Source organism: Aricia agestis, chromosome 1 (genome assembly GCF_905147365.1).
Source record: "Aricia agestis chromosome 1, ilAriAges1.1, whole genome shotgun sequence".
NCBI classification, from domain to species: Eukaryota; Metazoa; Arthropoda; class Insecta; order Lepidoptera; family Lycaenidae; genus Aricia; species Aricia agestis.
In genome coordinates, this window is record NC_056406.1 from 6,671,113 (window position 1) to 6,687,384 (window position 16,272).

The following is a 16,272-nucleotide window of genomic DNA, read 5'->3' on the forward strand; positions in this document are numbered from 1 at the left end:
TAAGCACAGTCAAAACATTTCTGTCATAAAATAATTCATGTCAATAATACATTTCAATTTTCAGTACTTATAGAAAATTACAACTTTTTACTTACCATGTCATTAATTAATGATAATAATTATGCTTTCTTCCTCTTGCTCAATTCCTTTATAAGTTTGTGTTGTTTGGTCACTGTTTAATTAATTTTATTCCACAAAATATTTAATTTAATGTCCATAACTTGAAATAGAATTAGGCTAAACTGGGGTCAGGGGGTGGGGGGGCCATACAGTTTCCATCGGGATATCTCTTCTTGAACGCTGCTATCAGCTCTGGATCCACGAGTCGCACGCCGTCTACTTGGTTGCCAAGTGTGATCCTGAATAGAAAAACATAAGTGAAATAATCTTAAAAGCATATTTTTCATATTATTATTATAACGAGCTTTTGCCCGCGGCTTCGCTTGCGCTAAGAAGTACTATTATATACAAACTTTCATCCCCTATTTGAACCCCTTGGGGTCTGGGGGCACGGGAGTGCCCCCGCCAAGATGAGCCAAGCGAAGCGCGCAAGGGCACTACCTACCTTTTCTCGAAACGTTTCGTCGTATTTTTGAAACCTCGTAACTTTGGTTTGAATAATACCAGATAGTTGAAATTTTTAAGATATAATGACATGTGTATAGTTATTAAATGCGCAAATTTTGAATATCGTAGCTATTATACTTTAGATTTTATAGGTGTCCAAAAATCCACAATTTGGTCACTGACTCACCGATCATCAAAACTGTTAGGGCACTTCCTGAAGTCTTAGAAAGCTGAAATTTGGTATATAATTATATTATAATTTGGTAATATTATTATTAAATATTAAAGTAGACATATAACTAAGGACTTTGAGAAAAATTCAAGTACCTACCTGTTGCCATTATTGATATAGAGCAAAAAAGGCCAAAAAAAAATCACGTTTGTTGTATGGGATATGCCCTCCTTAAATATAAATTTCATTTTGTTTTTAGTATTTGTTGTGACAGCGGCAACAGATATACATAATCTGTGAAAATTTCAACTCTCTAGCTATTACCGTTCTTAAGTTACAGCCTGGAGACAGACAGACGGACAGACATCGAAGTCTCAGTAATAGGGTCCCGTTTCTATCCTATGGGTACGGAACCCTAAAAAATGAACTAATGTAAATGAAATCCCACCAAAAACATTTTCATGTAAAAATGTTGCCAAGATGAGAACATAATATTATAGTTCGTCGTGTCAAAAAGTAGTGAGATCTCATGTAGAGCCAAGTTTCTAACCTTATATACTCAACCCCATAATCCTATAATATATATTAAGTCTATGCTCAACCCTAAATCTAAAAACCTTAAATTTACCCTAAAGCGCGGCAAAATATTTGATAATAATATTATAATGTGTCAGCCGCACGAGAAGAATTTGACTAATGTGTAGTTTATAGATTCTCCTCGTGCGGCTGACACATTATAATATTATCATCAAATATTTTGCCGCGCTTTAGGGTAAATTTAAGGTTTTTAGATTTAAGGTTGAGTATGTAAGGTTAGAAACTTGGCTCTACATGAGATCTCACTACTTTTTGACACGACGAACTATAGTATTATGTTCTCATCTTGGCAACATTTTTACATGAAAATGTTTTTGGTGGGATAGGAATTTATCAAAATCCTTTCTTAGGGGATGCCTACGTCATAACTCTACCTGCATGCCAAATTTCAGCCCGATCCGTCCAGTGGTTTGGGCTGTGCGTTGATAGATCACTATGTCAATCAGTCAGTCACCTTTGAGTTTTGTATATTTTCCTTAGACCCAATTTCACCAACCTCTGTTTGTTAAATCCTAACAAGGCATTACTTAACGGACTTTGAAAAATTAAACAGACTGTTAAAATACTTATGTCCCACAGTAAAAATTTAACAGCGGATTAGTAAATACAACGTAATGTGAACAACGAGTGAATAACATTCAATTCGTTCGTTCTTGTTATAAGGCGACGAAATTGCAATGTACAAGTTTAATACGACATGTTGGCTGCAATGTGTCATTTTCACCTTATTCGTATAATACGTCATCTGGTAGATAATGCGACCAAATTAAAATATCACTGATTGCATACATTTGTTACACTACAATAGTTCTTTTTAATTTACCAGGTTAATAATTATGATCTGTCAAAGCTGAAAACATGAATTATGATACAAACTTTTATTTACTTATTTCGGCTTGGTAATTTTGATACAAGTCAGTGTATTTGCAATGTCAAGGAAAATCCGAGGGCTGAATTTTTGACAAAATGAAAATAAATAATTATGCATAACATGAAAAATAATAAATAATATGTAAGGATGTGGCGAAACATGGCGGCAACACTCAAAAGTCAAAACAGATTATTTTATTGATATTGGATATTGTCTTTAAAAAGTTGTTGTTTTGACTATTATAACGGCCTGTTATATATTTAACGGACCTCCCCAGCAGGAATTAAAATTTAACACCGTGTTAGGCGATTTGACATGACATTAGCGTATGGTGGAACGCTCGATAGCTCTAACAGGCCGTTAACTGATTTAACAAGCCGTTATTTATTTAACATTGCTTGATGAAACTGGGTCTTCGTCTATGTTATAAATTACAATGAAGCAATACTATAACATCAATACATTTAAATATTATGTATTGGTGTTTAAATATTTTTTTTTTTTTTTTTTTTTTTTATGAAATAAGGGGGCAAACGAGCAAACGGGTCACCTGATGGAAAGCAACTTCCGTCGCCCATGGACACTCGCAGCATCAGAAGAGCTGCAAGTGCGTTGCCGGCCTTTTAAGAGGGAATAGGGTAATAGGGGAGGGTAGGGAAGGGAAGGGAAGGGAAGGGAAGGGAAAAGTTGACGGTAGGGAAGGGAATAGGGTAGGGGTTAGGGGATTGGGCCTCCGGTAAACTCACTCACTCGGCGAAACACAGCGCAAGCGCTGTTTCACGCCGGTTTTCTGTGAGAACGTGGTATTTATCCGGTCGAGCCGGCCCATTCGTGCCGAAGCATGGCTCTCCCACGTATAAAATATATATAGTTATAACTTATAAATTAATATGTTATAAATTAAATTAAATAATCTTTATTTTTATTTAAGCATATGTATAATTAGATGCATATAAAAACAATCCCATTGTAGATATAAGTTAAAATACAATCTATACTAATATTATAAATGCGAAAGTATCTCTGTCTGTCTGTCTGTCTCGCTTTCACGCCAAAACTACTGAACCGACTGTAATGAAATTTTGTACACAGATAGTCTAAAGCCTGAGAAAGGACATAGGCTACTTTTTAACTGGAAAAAGGGGTTGTGTCGGGGTGTTTATGCGTAAATTTGTTCAAATTAAGTTAGTTCCAAAAACTCATAATAGATGGCGCCAAGAGTCACCTAGATCGCGCTATAGCTTGCTCATATGTATTTATAAGAGGTGGTACCATGTTGAGTTAAGTTCTTTTGATTATTTCGATTGTTATACACGTTATTAAATAACTCACATACCAACATAGATATCAGAAACAACAGCCTACCAATAATAAATACTGAATAGTTTATGGGTAAAGCTAAAGTTGTGTAATGCAGTTAAGTTGTGTAAAGCTAAATAAGCTTTGAAATTTGGTATAAAAAAGTTTAATTAAATAAATATATTATAATATGTGCACACTGCACGGCTGCTTTGGGTATTTTGATTTAAGGGGTACCAACTACCAGGGCTTTAAAAAGCTTTTGACACCAATTTTGTTGACACCGCGCGCTATAAACTAAAGTCGACGCGGACGAAGTCGCGGGCAACAGCTAGTCAATAATATATACTTAGTAATTTAATTCTTTGTATTTATATCAATTATTATGTTAATGTTAATTGTAGGGTAATGCAAAATAAGTAGAAATATTATAATGTTACCAATTGGGTTGAACATTGTGGGGTCGTCCAAACAATTCTATCTTTCTAGTCCCTGGGCTTAGTCGCTCTGAAATAAAAAAATAACCATTAGGTACATCGTACAAGTAGTCGTTACGTAACTGAATGTACAATTTTTTTATGAAATCTTGCACCCTGCAGTGTGGTAACTATAGTATGTTTATGATTAAGGGGGGTATTACATTATCATTTATATTGGATCATTTATATGATCATATATAGGATCCAATAAGTATACTTATATTATCATTTGATCATATCTGCATATTACATTATCATATTTCATTGATCCTATTTTACGTCATATGTGGTTTCAATAGCCAATGGAGAGCGCTAACGCTGACAGGTATTGACGTCAGGGTTACTAGATCTCAGAGAATTCGATGTGTCAAAAGACATCGTCATCTATACTAATATTATAATTCTGCAGAGTTTGTTTGTTTGTTTGAACGCGCTAATCTCAGGAAGTACTGGTCCGATTTGAAAAATTCTTTCAATGTTAGATAGCTCATTTATTGAGGAAGGCCATAGGCTATTTTTTATCACGCTGAGACTAATAAGAGCGAAGAAATAGAGGAAAATGTGGAAAAAAACGGGGGAAATTATATGAAAGGACTTATTTGAACGCGCTAATCTCAGGAACTACTGGTCCGATTTGAAAAATTATTTCAGTGTTAGATACCCCATTGATTGAGGAAGGCTATAGGCTATATTTTATCACGCTAAGATTAATAGGAGCGAAGAAATAGAGGAAAATGTAGAAAAAACGGGGAAATTATATGAAAGGGCTTATTTGAACGCGCTAATCTCAGGAACGACTAATCCGATTTAAAAAATTCTTTCAGTGTTAAATAGCCCATTTATCGAGGAAGGCTATAGGTTATATTTTATCACGCTAAGTCTAATAGGAGCGAAGAAATAGAGGAAATTGTGGAAAAAACGGGGGAAATCATATGAAAGGGCATAAGCCCAAATAATTGAACGCGCTAATCTCAGAAACTACTGGTCCGATTTGAAAAATTCTTTCAATGTTAGATAGCTCATTTATTGAGGAAGGCCATAGGCTATTTTTTATCACGCTGAGACTAATAAGAGCGAAGAAATAGAGGAAAATGTGGAAAAAAAGGGGGAAATTATATGAAATTTGATGAATTATATGAAATCTTAAGAACTACTGGAGCAATTTTTATGTTATTTTTCAAACATGAAGAATAGACCACGTGAAGGGACATAGGCTATTTTTTGCGGAACAATGTACGGTTGCGTGAAATTCCTAAATTACGCAAACGAAACCGCGCGCAACATCTTTATGTAATAAAATCGTAGGAAATTCAATTCTGTACATTGAATATTTTTGTACAATAAATAATACTTGGGATGTGTCATGTGATCTACTATGCTAACGCGTTGGGGTTGTAAGGGGGTGAAAATGCGTAAATTTGGTCAAATTAAGTTAGTTCCAAAAACTCAAAATAGATGGCACCAAGAGTCCCCTAGATCGCGCTATTGCTTGCTCATGCGTATTTCTATAAGGGGTGGTACCATGTTAAATTAGATTTTCGATTCATTCAATTGTTATACACGTTATCAACTAAGAACTCACCTACCAACTTAGATTAGATATCAAATTCAAAAACAACAGCGCCAAAACTACTGAACCGATTGTAATGAATGAAATTTGTACACAGATAGTCTAAAGCCTGAGAAAGGACATAGGCTACTTCTTACGGGGGTGTTTATGCGTAAATTTGTTCAAATTAAGTTAGTTCCAAAAACTGGTACAGATGGCGCCAAGAGTCGCCTAGATCGCGCTATCGCTTGCTCATATGTATTTCTATAATAGGTGGTACCATATTGAGTTAATATTTCGATTCTTTTGATTGTTATACATGTTATTAAATAACTTACGTACCAACATAGAAATCAGAAACAATTTCCTACCAATAATAAATACTAAATAGTTTATGGCCTATGGGTATTGGCTATTGGGCAAAGCTAAAGTTGTGTAATGCATTATGCAGCTAAGTTGTGTAACGCTAAATAAGCTTTAAAATGTATAAAAAGTTTAATAAAAAAAAAACATTATGTGTACACTACACGACTGTTTTGGGTATTTTGATTTAAGGGGTAAGTACTAGGGTTTTAAAAAGCTTTTGACACCAATTTTATTGACACCGCGCGCTATAAATGTGAAGTCCACGCGGACGAAGTCGCGGGCAACAGCTAGTCCAATATAATTTACTCAATGATCTCGGATCCAATATATATGATAATCTAATATCCCCCTTAGGCCCTAAAGCTCTGGTTTCCTCCAAAAGCGGCGCCGTCATGCAGCGGCCGCAATACAGCGGTGAATGACGTCACTAGAACATTGTCTATGTGGGCGGTATAGCGCGGTTTCCTAGAGAACGGTAATTGACACCGCTACATCACAGCCGCCACACGACGGCACCGCTTTTAGAGGAAACCAGAGCTTTATTAAAATATCATTAAATAAACGTAATGGCGACGTTGTTGAATGCAGTATAATCCGCGCAGTTTACAGAGAAATGTATTTAATATTTATATTTACTTTATATAATGTAAATGTATTTATATTTACCGATAATTCCGTATATCTCGTCGGGCTTGTGGCTGGTGGCGCGCACCTCGGCGACGATGACGTCACAGTCCAGCCCGCGGTTCAGGTTCTCGGGGTTGCCCTTCATCCCTACCTGCCGATCGCCATACATAAAAAACTAGGTCCATACAATTTCAGTTAGTTAACCTTTAAGTACACGCGTTGTTTTGGGTAACGTTCCGTCACGCGCGGGGTCTAGAAGTACCCCAATATAAATATACATTTATATATTCAGATTTGTTTAATAATTTTTAAAACTCGTTTTCTATTATAAGAAAAGATATTATTTTATTTATGAAAAGCATTTATCAATAATAAAGTAACCATTATTTAGACAGTAAAGGAAATTTTTGTGAACTAACCAATTTCGTGCAAGGTTTTCGGGCACAGGTTTAATGTAAGTACTAAAATTCAACAAAAATGTATATTTCTTACTAACTTATTATTTTTTCTAATAAAATAAGACTTGGAAATAAGTAATCAAAAGAAAAATTAACACTCAACATTACAGAAAAAAAATTGACAATCCTTGAAAGGTACTACCCTAAACAAAAATTATTTCATGAGTAGGCAAGGTAAGTAATACATTATTTTACTGAATAAGGCTTGTAAATAGTTTTACAGCAAGGCTTACGGACAATAATAATTAGTTCTGGGGCAATAACAGCATCTTCGCTTCATTTTTGATGCACTAGGTCTAGCTACCTCTAACTCTTCCAACATGTTTTCAAAAACTTTCAGAGTCATTAAAATTGTATATTATGCTTTGTGCAATTTGATTATCTTTTAGTCGGCAACAATTTTTACCATTTATACAAAGCCAATTCAAAAAAAACAAACAAATAAACACATAACCAATGTGAAAAAAGTATATACGTTAAATCGCGGGTGGGGTCTGCAGGTATCCCCACATAAGCAAAAATGTAACTTCTCTTAGCAGAGGAGTGGAGGACTTTTACTCACTGAAAGACCTTGCGTTGAACGTGCGATCGTAACTTGCAAATTTAAAAAAATACCATCAAAAAACAGCGCGTGGGGTCTGCGTAGACCCCGCCCGTGACGCTAAAGGTTAAGAATGTGAAAAAATACTGTAAAGTATTGCAATGCAGCTCCTATTAGGAACTTGTTAAATAAACAGATGTTTGATATCGACCATCTTGCTGTCACAGTCTGTACATAACACATACAGTGCTCCCAAAGTGATAATGCGCATAGAAATTTTCATAATTTTCGGCATCGATCGTATTTCCCGATCGTCGGAAGACATCGCTGCAAGCGCTGTTTTAAACTAAACTTTAAGAAAAACAGCACTTTGCAGCGACGTAGAGGCGCCTGACGTTGCTTGGACGTTACCATGGTAACGCCGCGATGGCTTCCCGGTGAGTTAGCGACAGCGGACAGCCACCGGTTATATCACAGAATACATTATAATTAGTACCTTACGGTACATAAGTTTCACTCCCGAGTTTAGGTATGATAAACGCAAGCGTCCGGTCACCGGACTAGTCTCAATAGGCTGGCACTTCTGTGGCTGTGCGACTCGCGCGCTCGCCGCCCGGCATGGCCCGGTCACCCTCGCCGCGCCGCCGCTCGCTTGACAGCCCTGGCAGATTGAAGCGAGACGGCAGACAGTTATTGTACTATGAACGCTAAACGCAATGCAAAAGGTTGAAATTAGGTTGTTTTCCAGAATAGTTGGTAAATATCTCGGCGATTTCGCGCCGTTTGTATGGAAGTGAGACAGGCCTGGTTAAATGATATTTACTTCTATTTCCTTTCAACAAGGTGCAAAATACAAGTTTCATAGATTCGGGTGTTTTCGTGCTTACGACAATTAGCGAAGATTTCCATGCGCATTATTAATTTGGGAGTACCGTAATTATTGTTGTCAGACACAGACGTCAGTCACGCATAATGACACTGACCACACTAGAGTCTGATCGCGAAGCAATTAATAATTTTGAGTTATCGCTTTTTCTCTAATATAAGATTTATTACATACAATAAATTATTGGCAACCACGGCATGGTTAGAGCATCTTACGCCCGTATCATTGTCGTTTCCTCAAAATTTCATCGAGATTATGACGTTTTGATGAACAAATAACATAATTTTTGGTGTTTGTGGTTGAGTCGAGTGAAAGAAATCTTAACTAACGAGTAATGATATGGACGTAAGTCTTTACTGTCAATCGCCCAGGGCATTTTTTTCTAGCAGTCGAAGGGTTAAGTTATCGTGTCCAGGACCCAGGTACTCACAAGACAGTGCTCCTTGCCGTGGTTGAGCCAGTGTCCGGTGCGGCCGGTGCGGATGATGCGCTGCAGCTGGTTGGTCTTCACCCAGATCAGCTCGTCCACACGCTCGTAGCCCCACAGCTTGAGGCACTCGCGACCCAGCTCCATCGCCCTGTAGACAGGTTATAAATTGGAATGTGATGAAACAGATATGGAGTTATATGGATTGAACAAGCTACGACAATAATTTTCACAAAAAGTTCATAATATTATACTTAAATTATTAGAGATATTATAGCTGTTAAATATTTTTGCTACACTTTTTGTATTTAATTGTGTTGTATGTGTTGTAGATTTCATTTCAATAACGGCCTTAGTAAGCGACTTTACTGGATATATCACTGGAAGCTAGGCGTCTCAGGCGTCGCTGCGGTCTCGCCCATCAATATCCAACAAGGCCTATTATAAACTCAGAACCTCCTTATATAGTATGGATGACTATAGTTTACCTGCCTGTGACCCAGAGGAATATGAGTCCGCTATCCTGCAGCTGCGGTACACCCAGACACCTCATCTCGTCGTCCGACATCGTGCCGTACGGTAACTCCATGTGGATGTCCCAGGGCGGGTCTGCCATTATTACCGCAAACTTTCCTAATATTTTTACCAGCTTTATTAATAAAAAACATATAACAAATAACTGGCAACACCCATTTCTATGACCGTATTGGATCCAATCTCTCAGCAAATGTCAAAAATCAATGATCAAGGAGGAAATGAATCATTTATCTATATTACATTATCCAATATAAATGTCTCAATGATCTAGGATCCAATATAAATTATAATTTAATATGCCCCTTAAACATTATATATAGGGTTATACAGTATAGCTTATACCCACAAAATTTATTTTTTCGAGTTTTGGCAGTACAACTATATTAATATATAAAAAAGAACTGTTTACATATTACATTACATAGTCATAACTCACAATATTTTATTTTTTTCTCTGATCCATCAGAAAAATACGAAACATTCTAACGACGAATCGTGTTGACTCTCGACTATAATGATGCGAGAAGTATTCTTATAGCTCAACTGATGTGTTATCAACTTACCTAAAAACGTCATATCCAAATATCTCAAGTCGCACTGTATCCATTGAGGTGGGGTTAGCGTCAAAACTCCGTCTGGTTTCGTCACGGGATTTGAACCTGAAAAGAGTTTCAGAATTTTATAATTGGTATAACGATGGCTGAAGTACTCACTATAATATTAGGAGAAATTACACTGATCACTGATGTTCTCACCATTTTGGCCAGATTTAGCAGAGGCTTCAGTGGACGCTTTGTGTGCTGTCACATTTGGGTCTGCATTGTCCACTTCATAGTGAACATATCTGTAAGGGAAATATTATAATATTAAGATTAAGAAGGAGATATTTAAAACGGCCAGCTTATAATAGCAGTTGACAAAAAACTGTTCACATCTAAATTTACCAACGACGACGACCTCTGTGGCTCAATTGATGGTGTGTGGTAGCTCAAGCCAGGGGTCGCGGGTTCGAATCCCGCCGACGGAACAAAAAGTTTGCAATGTTCCCGGGTCTGGATGTGTATTAAATGTATGATATATTAAATAATGTATGATATAATAAAAATCTTAAATACTACCTTAAATATATGTGTAGATGTATAGATAGACTATAGTATAAAAGTCGTTCAGGTACTTAGCACGGGGCCAGACTGACGTGGTGTGAAGCATCCATAGATATTATATTTAAAAAAATACCAAAAGTGGAACTAGGATATGGGTTTTACAATTATTCATACTACTTAATTATATTATTAATGCAAAAGTGTCTATCTATTACCTCTTCATGCACAAACCGCTAAACTGCAACTTAGATGAAATTTGGCATGGAAATATATTTTTAAGTCCTAACAAAGGACCTTACAGTTTTTATCACGGCAAAATGTATGGTTCCCACGTGACATACTAACTTGCAAGTGTCCATATGGAAGCATGTATTCAGGAAGGAACAGTCTCCAAGTGACTCATCGGTGTGCGACTGTATGATCTTCTTGAAGTGCAGCTTCTTGCAACCGGCGTCTCGCCCGTCAAGCCGGACACACTCCGCGCGCGTCCCGTGCGGACAGAACTCCATCACTTGGGCACCTACAGATACATTGGGGTCAATGAATAAAGTATCCTGGTTATTGTATACAAGACATCCATTCTAATAAGTAATAAGTAATATTATAAATGCGAAAGTATATGTCTGTCTGTTACCTCTTCACGCCCAAACCACTGAACCGATTTTGTGGAAAGGTATGGGAATACTTTGATTCCTGGGATAGGATATAGGCAGCGTTGCCAGATGTACCGATTTTGGCGGGACGTCCCGATTTTTTCATCAAAATTGAATGTTCCGCGCGGGACAGACTTAGTCCTGCTTTTCGGGGAAAGCCCGAACGTACGTGCAGTGTGCTAAGAAAGGTGCGTAATGAAGATAAGAGTGTGGGAGGTAGAGGGGTGGATTTATTTTTGCTACTTTTGCTATCTATTGTCACGTATACATTATTTTAAGGCAAATAAAACGATAAAAATTAAAAAAAACTTTTGATTTTATACCTTTTTTACTTTGTCCCGCTTTTGACTTAAGAATCCCACATTTTCACTCAAAAAGTTCCAAAGTCCCGACTTAGAACAAAAAAAATCTGGCAACGCTGGATATAGGATACTTTTTATCCCGTAAAAATGTACCCGCGATTGATGATTTCCGCGCGATAAATAAGTTTTGGCGCAACGGACTTCATCTAGTTAATAATATTTTTACATACCATAAAAAGAAATCTATTTAATCAATTTATTTGTTTTTACATTATATTTAACAATGTGCGTTATATTATAAAGTTAGAATAAATAATATGTGGTTTATGTACATACAAAGAGAGTAACTAAGTGTAAAGTTATTCAATAGTTTGAACAGTATAATAGACTTTTATTAGCAAAGTACATACTAAAAGGCAAAGGATTTATAACAAGTCGAAAGATTGTTGCATACCTCCTTGACTTTTAAATTTATCAGCTAAAGACTTTTCTTTTGCAGTGGGTTTACTAAGAAGATCCATTATTTCTTCTCCAACTCTTTTGACTGCTTTTTCTCTACTTGATGGCATTGCTAGTAATGACTGGAATAAAAAAATACATACTTTTATCTATAGTACTGTGTAAATTAAGAATATTATAAAGGTGCTCCCTCACCGGGAGCATTCATGTGTAATCATGTAATGTAACATTATAGATTCGACTTTGGGTATTCCATAGTAAGTTGACTTCACTGTCACATAGCATTGATGTTACAAGTTGTATCAAGATTCAAGATATTACACATTGTATCATTACAAGGTGCACAGTGTAATGCTCAGTTCTCCTCCTTCACTGATGTAATGCTCGACTCTGTAAAATTGCATTACAAGCAAATGCCTCTGGTCAGGTAGCACCTTTAGATTTATTTTAAGGTATTTTTAAACTAATATTTGAAGTGATCATAAATAAAATTTACTAATGAGTAATAAAAAATTAAATTACCATTATGTCAGTATCACTTTTTGTAGCTTTCTTCTCTTCTGTGTTGGATTTAAATACTTTAGGATTTGAACCTTCTGTAACTTTTTCACCTTCAATAAAAAATTATACAATTACAAAACATATCAATTAGTATTATCATAATAGAAAATCTTGAATGTAAGGCGGTCCCCAAAACAATCAATTTTATTGCCCAATATTACGAATTGTGCAATATTATTAATGGTTCAGGGTTAATATTGAATATTGTGCAGTTAGTTTATTTTTTATTGTACCATATTTTTTAATTTCATTCGGTAGGGTTTTTAATTTCATTGTGTAGGGTCAGTATTGAGCAATATTATAGTTACAAGCGACTGAACATAAAAACATTGCACAAAAAAAATTATTATTGTTCTTTGGATTTAAAGTGCCTTTCCATCTTATTGTACAATAAAATGTTATGTTCAATGTTATTGTAGATTTAAGAAGGGACCTTACAATCTATGACATTTCCTTGCCTTTTCTTTTACTAGTGTTTGAAGTATTAGTCTGTTCCTCCATGATAGCTGCAAGCACTGCAGCCAGCCTCACTGACTCTGCACTGACCACCTCAATACTTGCATCTGTTGTACTCTCGGTTCGCTCTTTTATGCTGGAATAAAAAGGTTCATACATATTAATATACAGCCTTGTTTTTACTTTAAACACTTATTCATTTATTTTCTTTTGCTGTGTTAATGATTCCCTAATAAGAATAACATAAACCTTATGATCATGGGATCATGGAGGAAACATTTTTGGTTTATGGTTTATATTTAAAAAAAATATAGTGACAAAAAACTGTAACTTACTTGATGAGTTTCTGAGTGGCAAATTTTTGTAATAAGCTAGCAACAATGCCTGCATCTACATCGCCAAGGCCAGGCATCAGAGCACTGGCAGTGGCTGGGAGCTGGAGCTGCATGTCTGAGAGCACTTGTAATAGTCTCACTTCCAACGATGCCGATGGAACAGGCTTAGCTTTCTCTGTTGCAGGTGGCACTGTAAATTGATAACATCATAGTATATTTACCTATCAAGCCCCATAAGCTCACCGGTGAGCGAGACACAATAGAATAAAAATAGATTTCCAAGAATCCACGATCGAAGGATGAAGACTTCAAAATGTCTCAAATTAAACGATTTGAATAGTAGCAACTTACCATCACTTCTTGCCGGGCTCCCGGTAGCTCTTTCTTTGCTAGACGAAGATCCCTCAACTTTATCACTAGCAGGTAAGGTCGTCCCAAGAATGTTCTGCCGCTCCTTTTTTCTTTTCTCTAATTTCTCTCTTAAACTATTTCGTTTGCTTTTTACAGCTTGAATTTCTTCCCAAGCATCAGACATGACTAGTTTTCACTAATATTATACAGTAACACACATAATGCTCATAGAAACATTACACTTTATAAAAATTTGTTACATATTATCTTTTTCATGAAACTAGGTTGTGTCGTTATTATTTAATTCAAGTTGAATCTAACTTTATTAGTTATTGATACAAGTTGAATCCGAAAATATGATCCGAAAGAAACAATAAGCTAGCATCTACTTCTTCTCCTTCTTAATTGGCTGTCAACTCAGACTACTAAGGGGATACTACGTATGCTGTCAAAATGTGTCAACTTTTATTTTTCATAGGAGATAATTTTGGCCAAAGTTTGTAAACGTCCGATAATATTTTGGCCAAAGCTTGTAAACGTCCGCGTCCATACGATTTTGCTGATAGGAAGAATATAGATACTTTATATTGATGATTGGAGAGCCCTATCCCGGAAGGAAAATATTGGTATTTGGTGGTCATGTCAGCCATGAGGATACGACTAAAGCGCTTATTCCATTTGACTAAATTTAGACGTCTAAATGATTTAGTAACTAAATTTAGTCAAGTGAAAATAGCATTTAGAAAGTTAGGATCCTAATTAGTGTACTAAATCAAACAATGGAAAAATTGTGGCATCTGAGTTCTGACTGACTAAATCATTTAGCATCCTGGTTGAGAAGCTATTTAGAAAGGTAGAATAAGGTTTAGAATTTTAGACGCTTCATTCGCACCGCACTGCGCGAGCTCAGAGCTGTGAAGACGTACATCAATTAGGTATATCAATGATGTGGCGCTAATGTTTTTTGTATTTATTTTTGTATTATACGAATCATGATTTACGAGTTCGCCATGTCGATTGCTAACGTAGGTACCTTTGGAGTAAAAATGACAGAAATTATTATAATAAAAATACCACGGACGTAAAAAAAGTAAAAAATACAAAACATTTTAAATTGATTTTCAATGAGGGATTTTCATTTATATTTTTTAATTTTAATTTTAACAATCTTAACTAGATGGCGTAAGGATAGACACTTCTAGATTTTCTATTGGTTCCTCACCGATCTGAAATTATCTGCAGGTTGGCATCACTGACTACATATGGGTTGTGTTTCCAAAAAATATCAGTGTACTGTCAAGTGTACCATAAATCAAAATATCTTAAACCTAAGCGATCATTGGCCTAAGCGATTAGGCCAGTACACTGGTAATAGTTTAGGAACACGCTGACATAATAAAAACTTGGCAAACTGAAACTTGACAACTGAAAGAGTTTTGGCGGGCATGTCACTTTCAAACTTCTTCTACTTTTTATTGTTGGTGTGGTTTTTATTATTTTTTCCCAAATTGTGGTTTTTGGGTTTTTCATATTCATTATTGGTAAAACATTAGCCATTAAATATCCGTTATCTTGCACAAGTGCAGGTAAGATGTTGTCAAAACCAAAATGTATAATTCCTGTGACATTTGGTATGAATATCGTTAAATAGGGCTATTTCTTCCGTGAATTTTAGCTAAAACATCGTTATAATAACATTATTATCCTATTCATTGGAATATTATTGCGTCTTTTTCAAGTTGAAATGTATCAAGTTTTATATTCTTTTGCCCAGTTTTGTAGCAATTATTGATGGTATTCCCTGGTATTACCGATAGTTGTCTACCCATACTCCATCTAGTTACTAAAATGGAAACTGTTTGACAATCAAATTTAAAAAATAGGAAAATCCCTCATTAAGGTGTTATGATAAAAAAAAATTAAACATTAAAACACCACAGTCCACACCCGATTTATGTAATAATATTAATATGTTATAAGTACGCTTAGATTTTGTACATTCATTGACCATTCAAAAAATATCAAAAACTAGCGGTACTACGGAACCACGGACGTAAAAAAAAACGGAACCTTATATTGCGCGTGGTCCAACACGCACTTGGCCGGTTTTGACTTTATTTTCTCTAAATATATTCTTATACGTATCACCATCGTTTTTACGAGGAAAACACAAAAACAAAGGATGAAACTACATAGTTGATTCAAGGCGCTGTCTCAAAATCTCAGATTTATTTTTTCAAATTATCCGTTTCGGTTATGGTTTTGAATAAAATGAGTTAATATTTACAATCTACTATTAATGGTCTACTTTGCTGTATATAAATTATTTTAATCGACTATGGGTTTTTTTTGGGCATTCACCTTTGTTCTATACTAATATTATAAATGCGAAAGTATCTCTGTCTGTCTCGCTTTCACGCCAAAACTACCGAACCGATTGTAATGAAATTTTGTATACAGATAGTCTAAAGCCTGAGAAAGGACATAGGCTACTTTTTTACTGGGAAAAAGGGTTGTAAGGGGGTGAAAATACGAAAATTTGTTCAAATTAAGTTAGTTCCAAAAATTCATACTAGATGGCGCCGTGCGCGTGCGTGAGGTGGTATCATCATACATTTGAGGTTCGATTTTTTCGATTGTTATTTCTTTTTTACGTTATTTAATAAGTCAATACTT

The 16,272-nt window shown here is 35.7% G+C and overlaps 1 protein-coding gene across 1 annotated transcript; it reads right to left on the reverse strand.

Annotated features, from left to right (window-relative positions):
• Positions 1-89: 89 nt before the first annotated feature.
• On the reverse strand, positions 90-13,934 carry LOC121729742 (N6-adenosine-methyltransferase catalytic subunit). The gene is made up of 13 exons (XM_042118360.1): positions 13,597-13,934; positions 13,246-13,435; positions 12,913-13,046; positions 12,416-12,504; positions 11,889-12,015; positions 10,825-10,999; positions 10,132-10,220; positions 9,940-10,035; positions 9,328-9,472; positions 8,843-8,990; positions 6,567-6,678; positions 3,947-4,013; positions 90-359 (listed from the first exon to the last, which is right to left on the reverse strand). Exons 1-13 carry the CDS (start codon positions 13,778-13,780, stop codon positions 233-235), a joined length of 1,683 nt encoding a protein of 560 aa, XP_041974294.1. The 5' UTR covers positions 13,781-13,934; the 3' UTR covers positions 90-232.
• Positions 13,935-16,272: the final 2,338 nt, after the last annotated feature.

Coding starts and splice junctions, on each gene's coding strand:
- LOC121729742 (XM_042118360.1), bottom strand. CDS start 13,780: ATGTCTGATGCTTGGGAAGAAATTCAAGCTGTAAAAAGCAAACGAAAT. Junction 13,436..13,596: donor GAGCCCGGCAAGAAGTGATG/GTAAGTTGCTAC, acceptor ATCAATTTACAG/TGCCACCTGCAACAGAGAAA. Junction 12,016..12,415: donor AAAGTGATACTGACATAATG/GTAATTTAATTT, acceptor TTTTTATTCCAG/TCATTACTAGCAATGCCATC.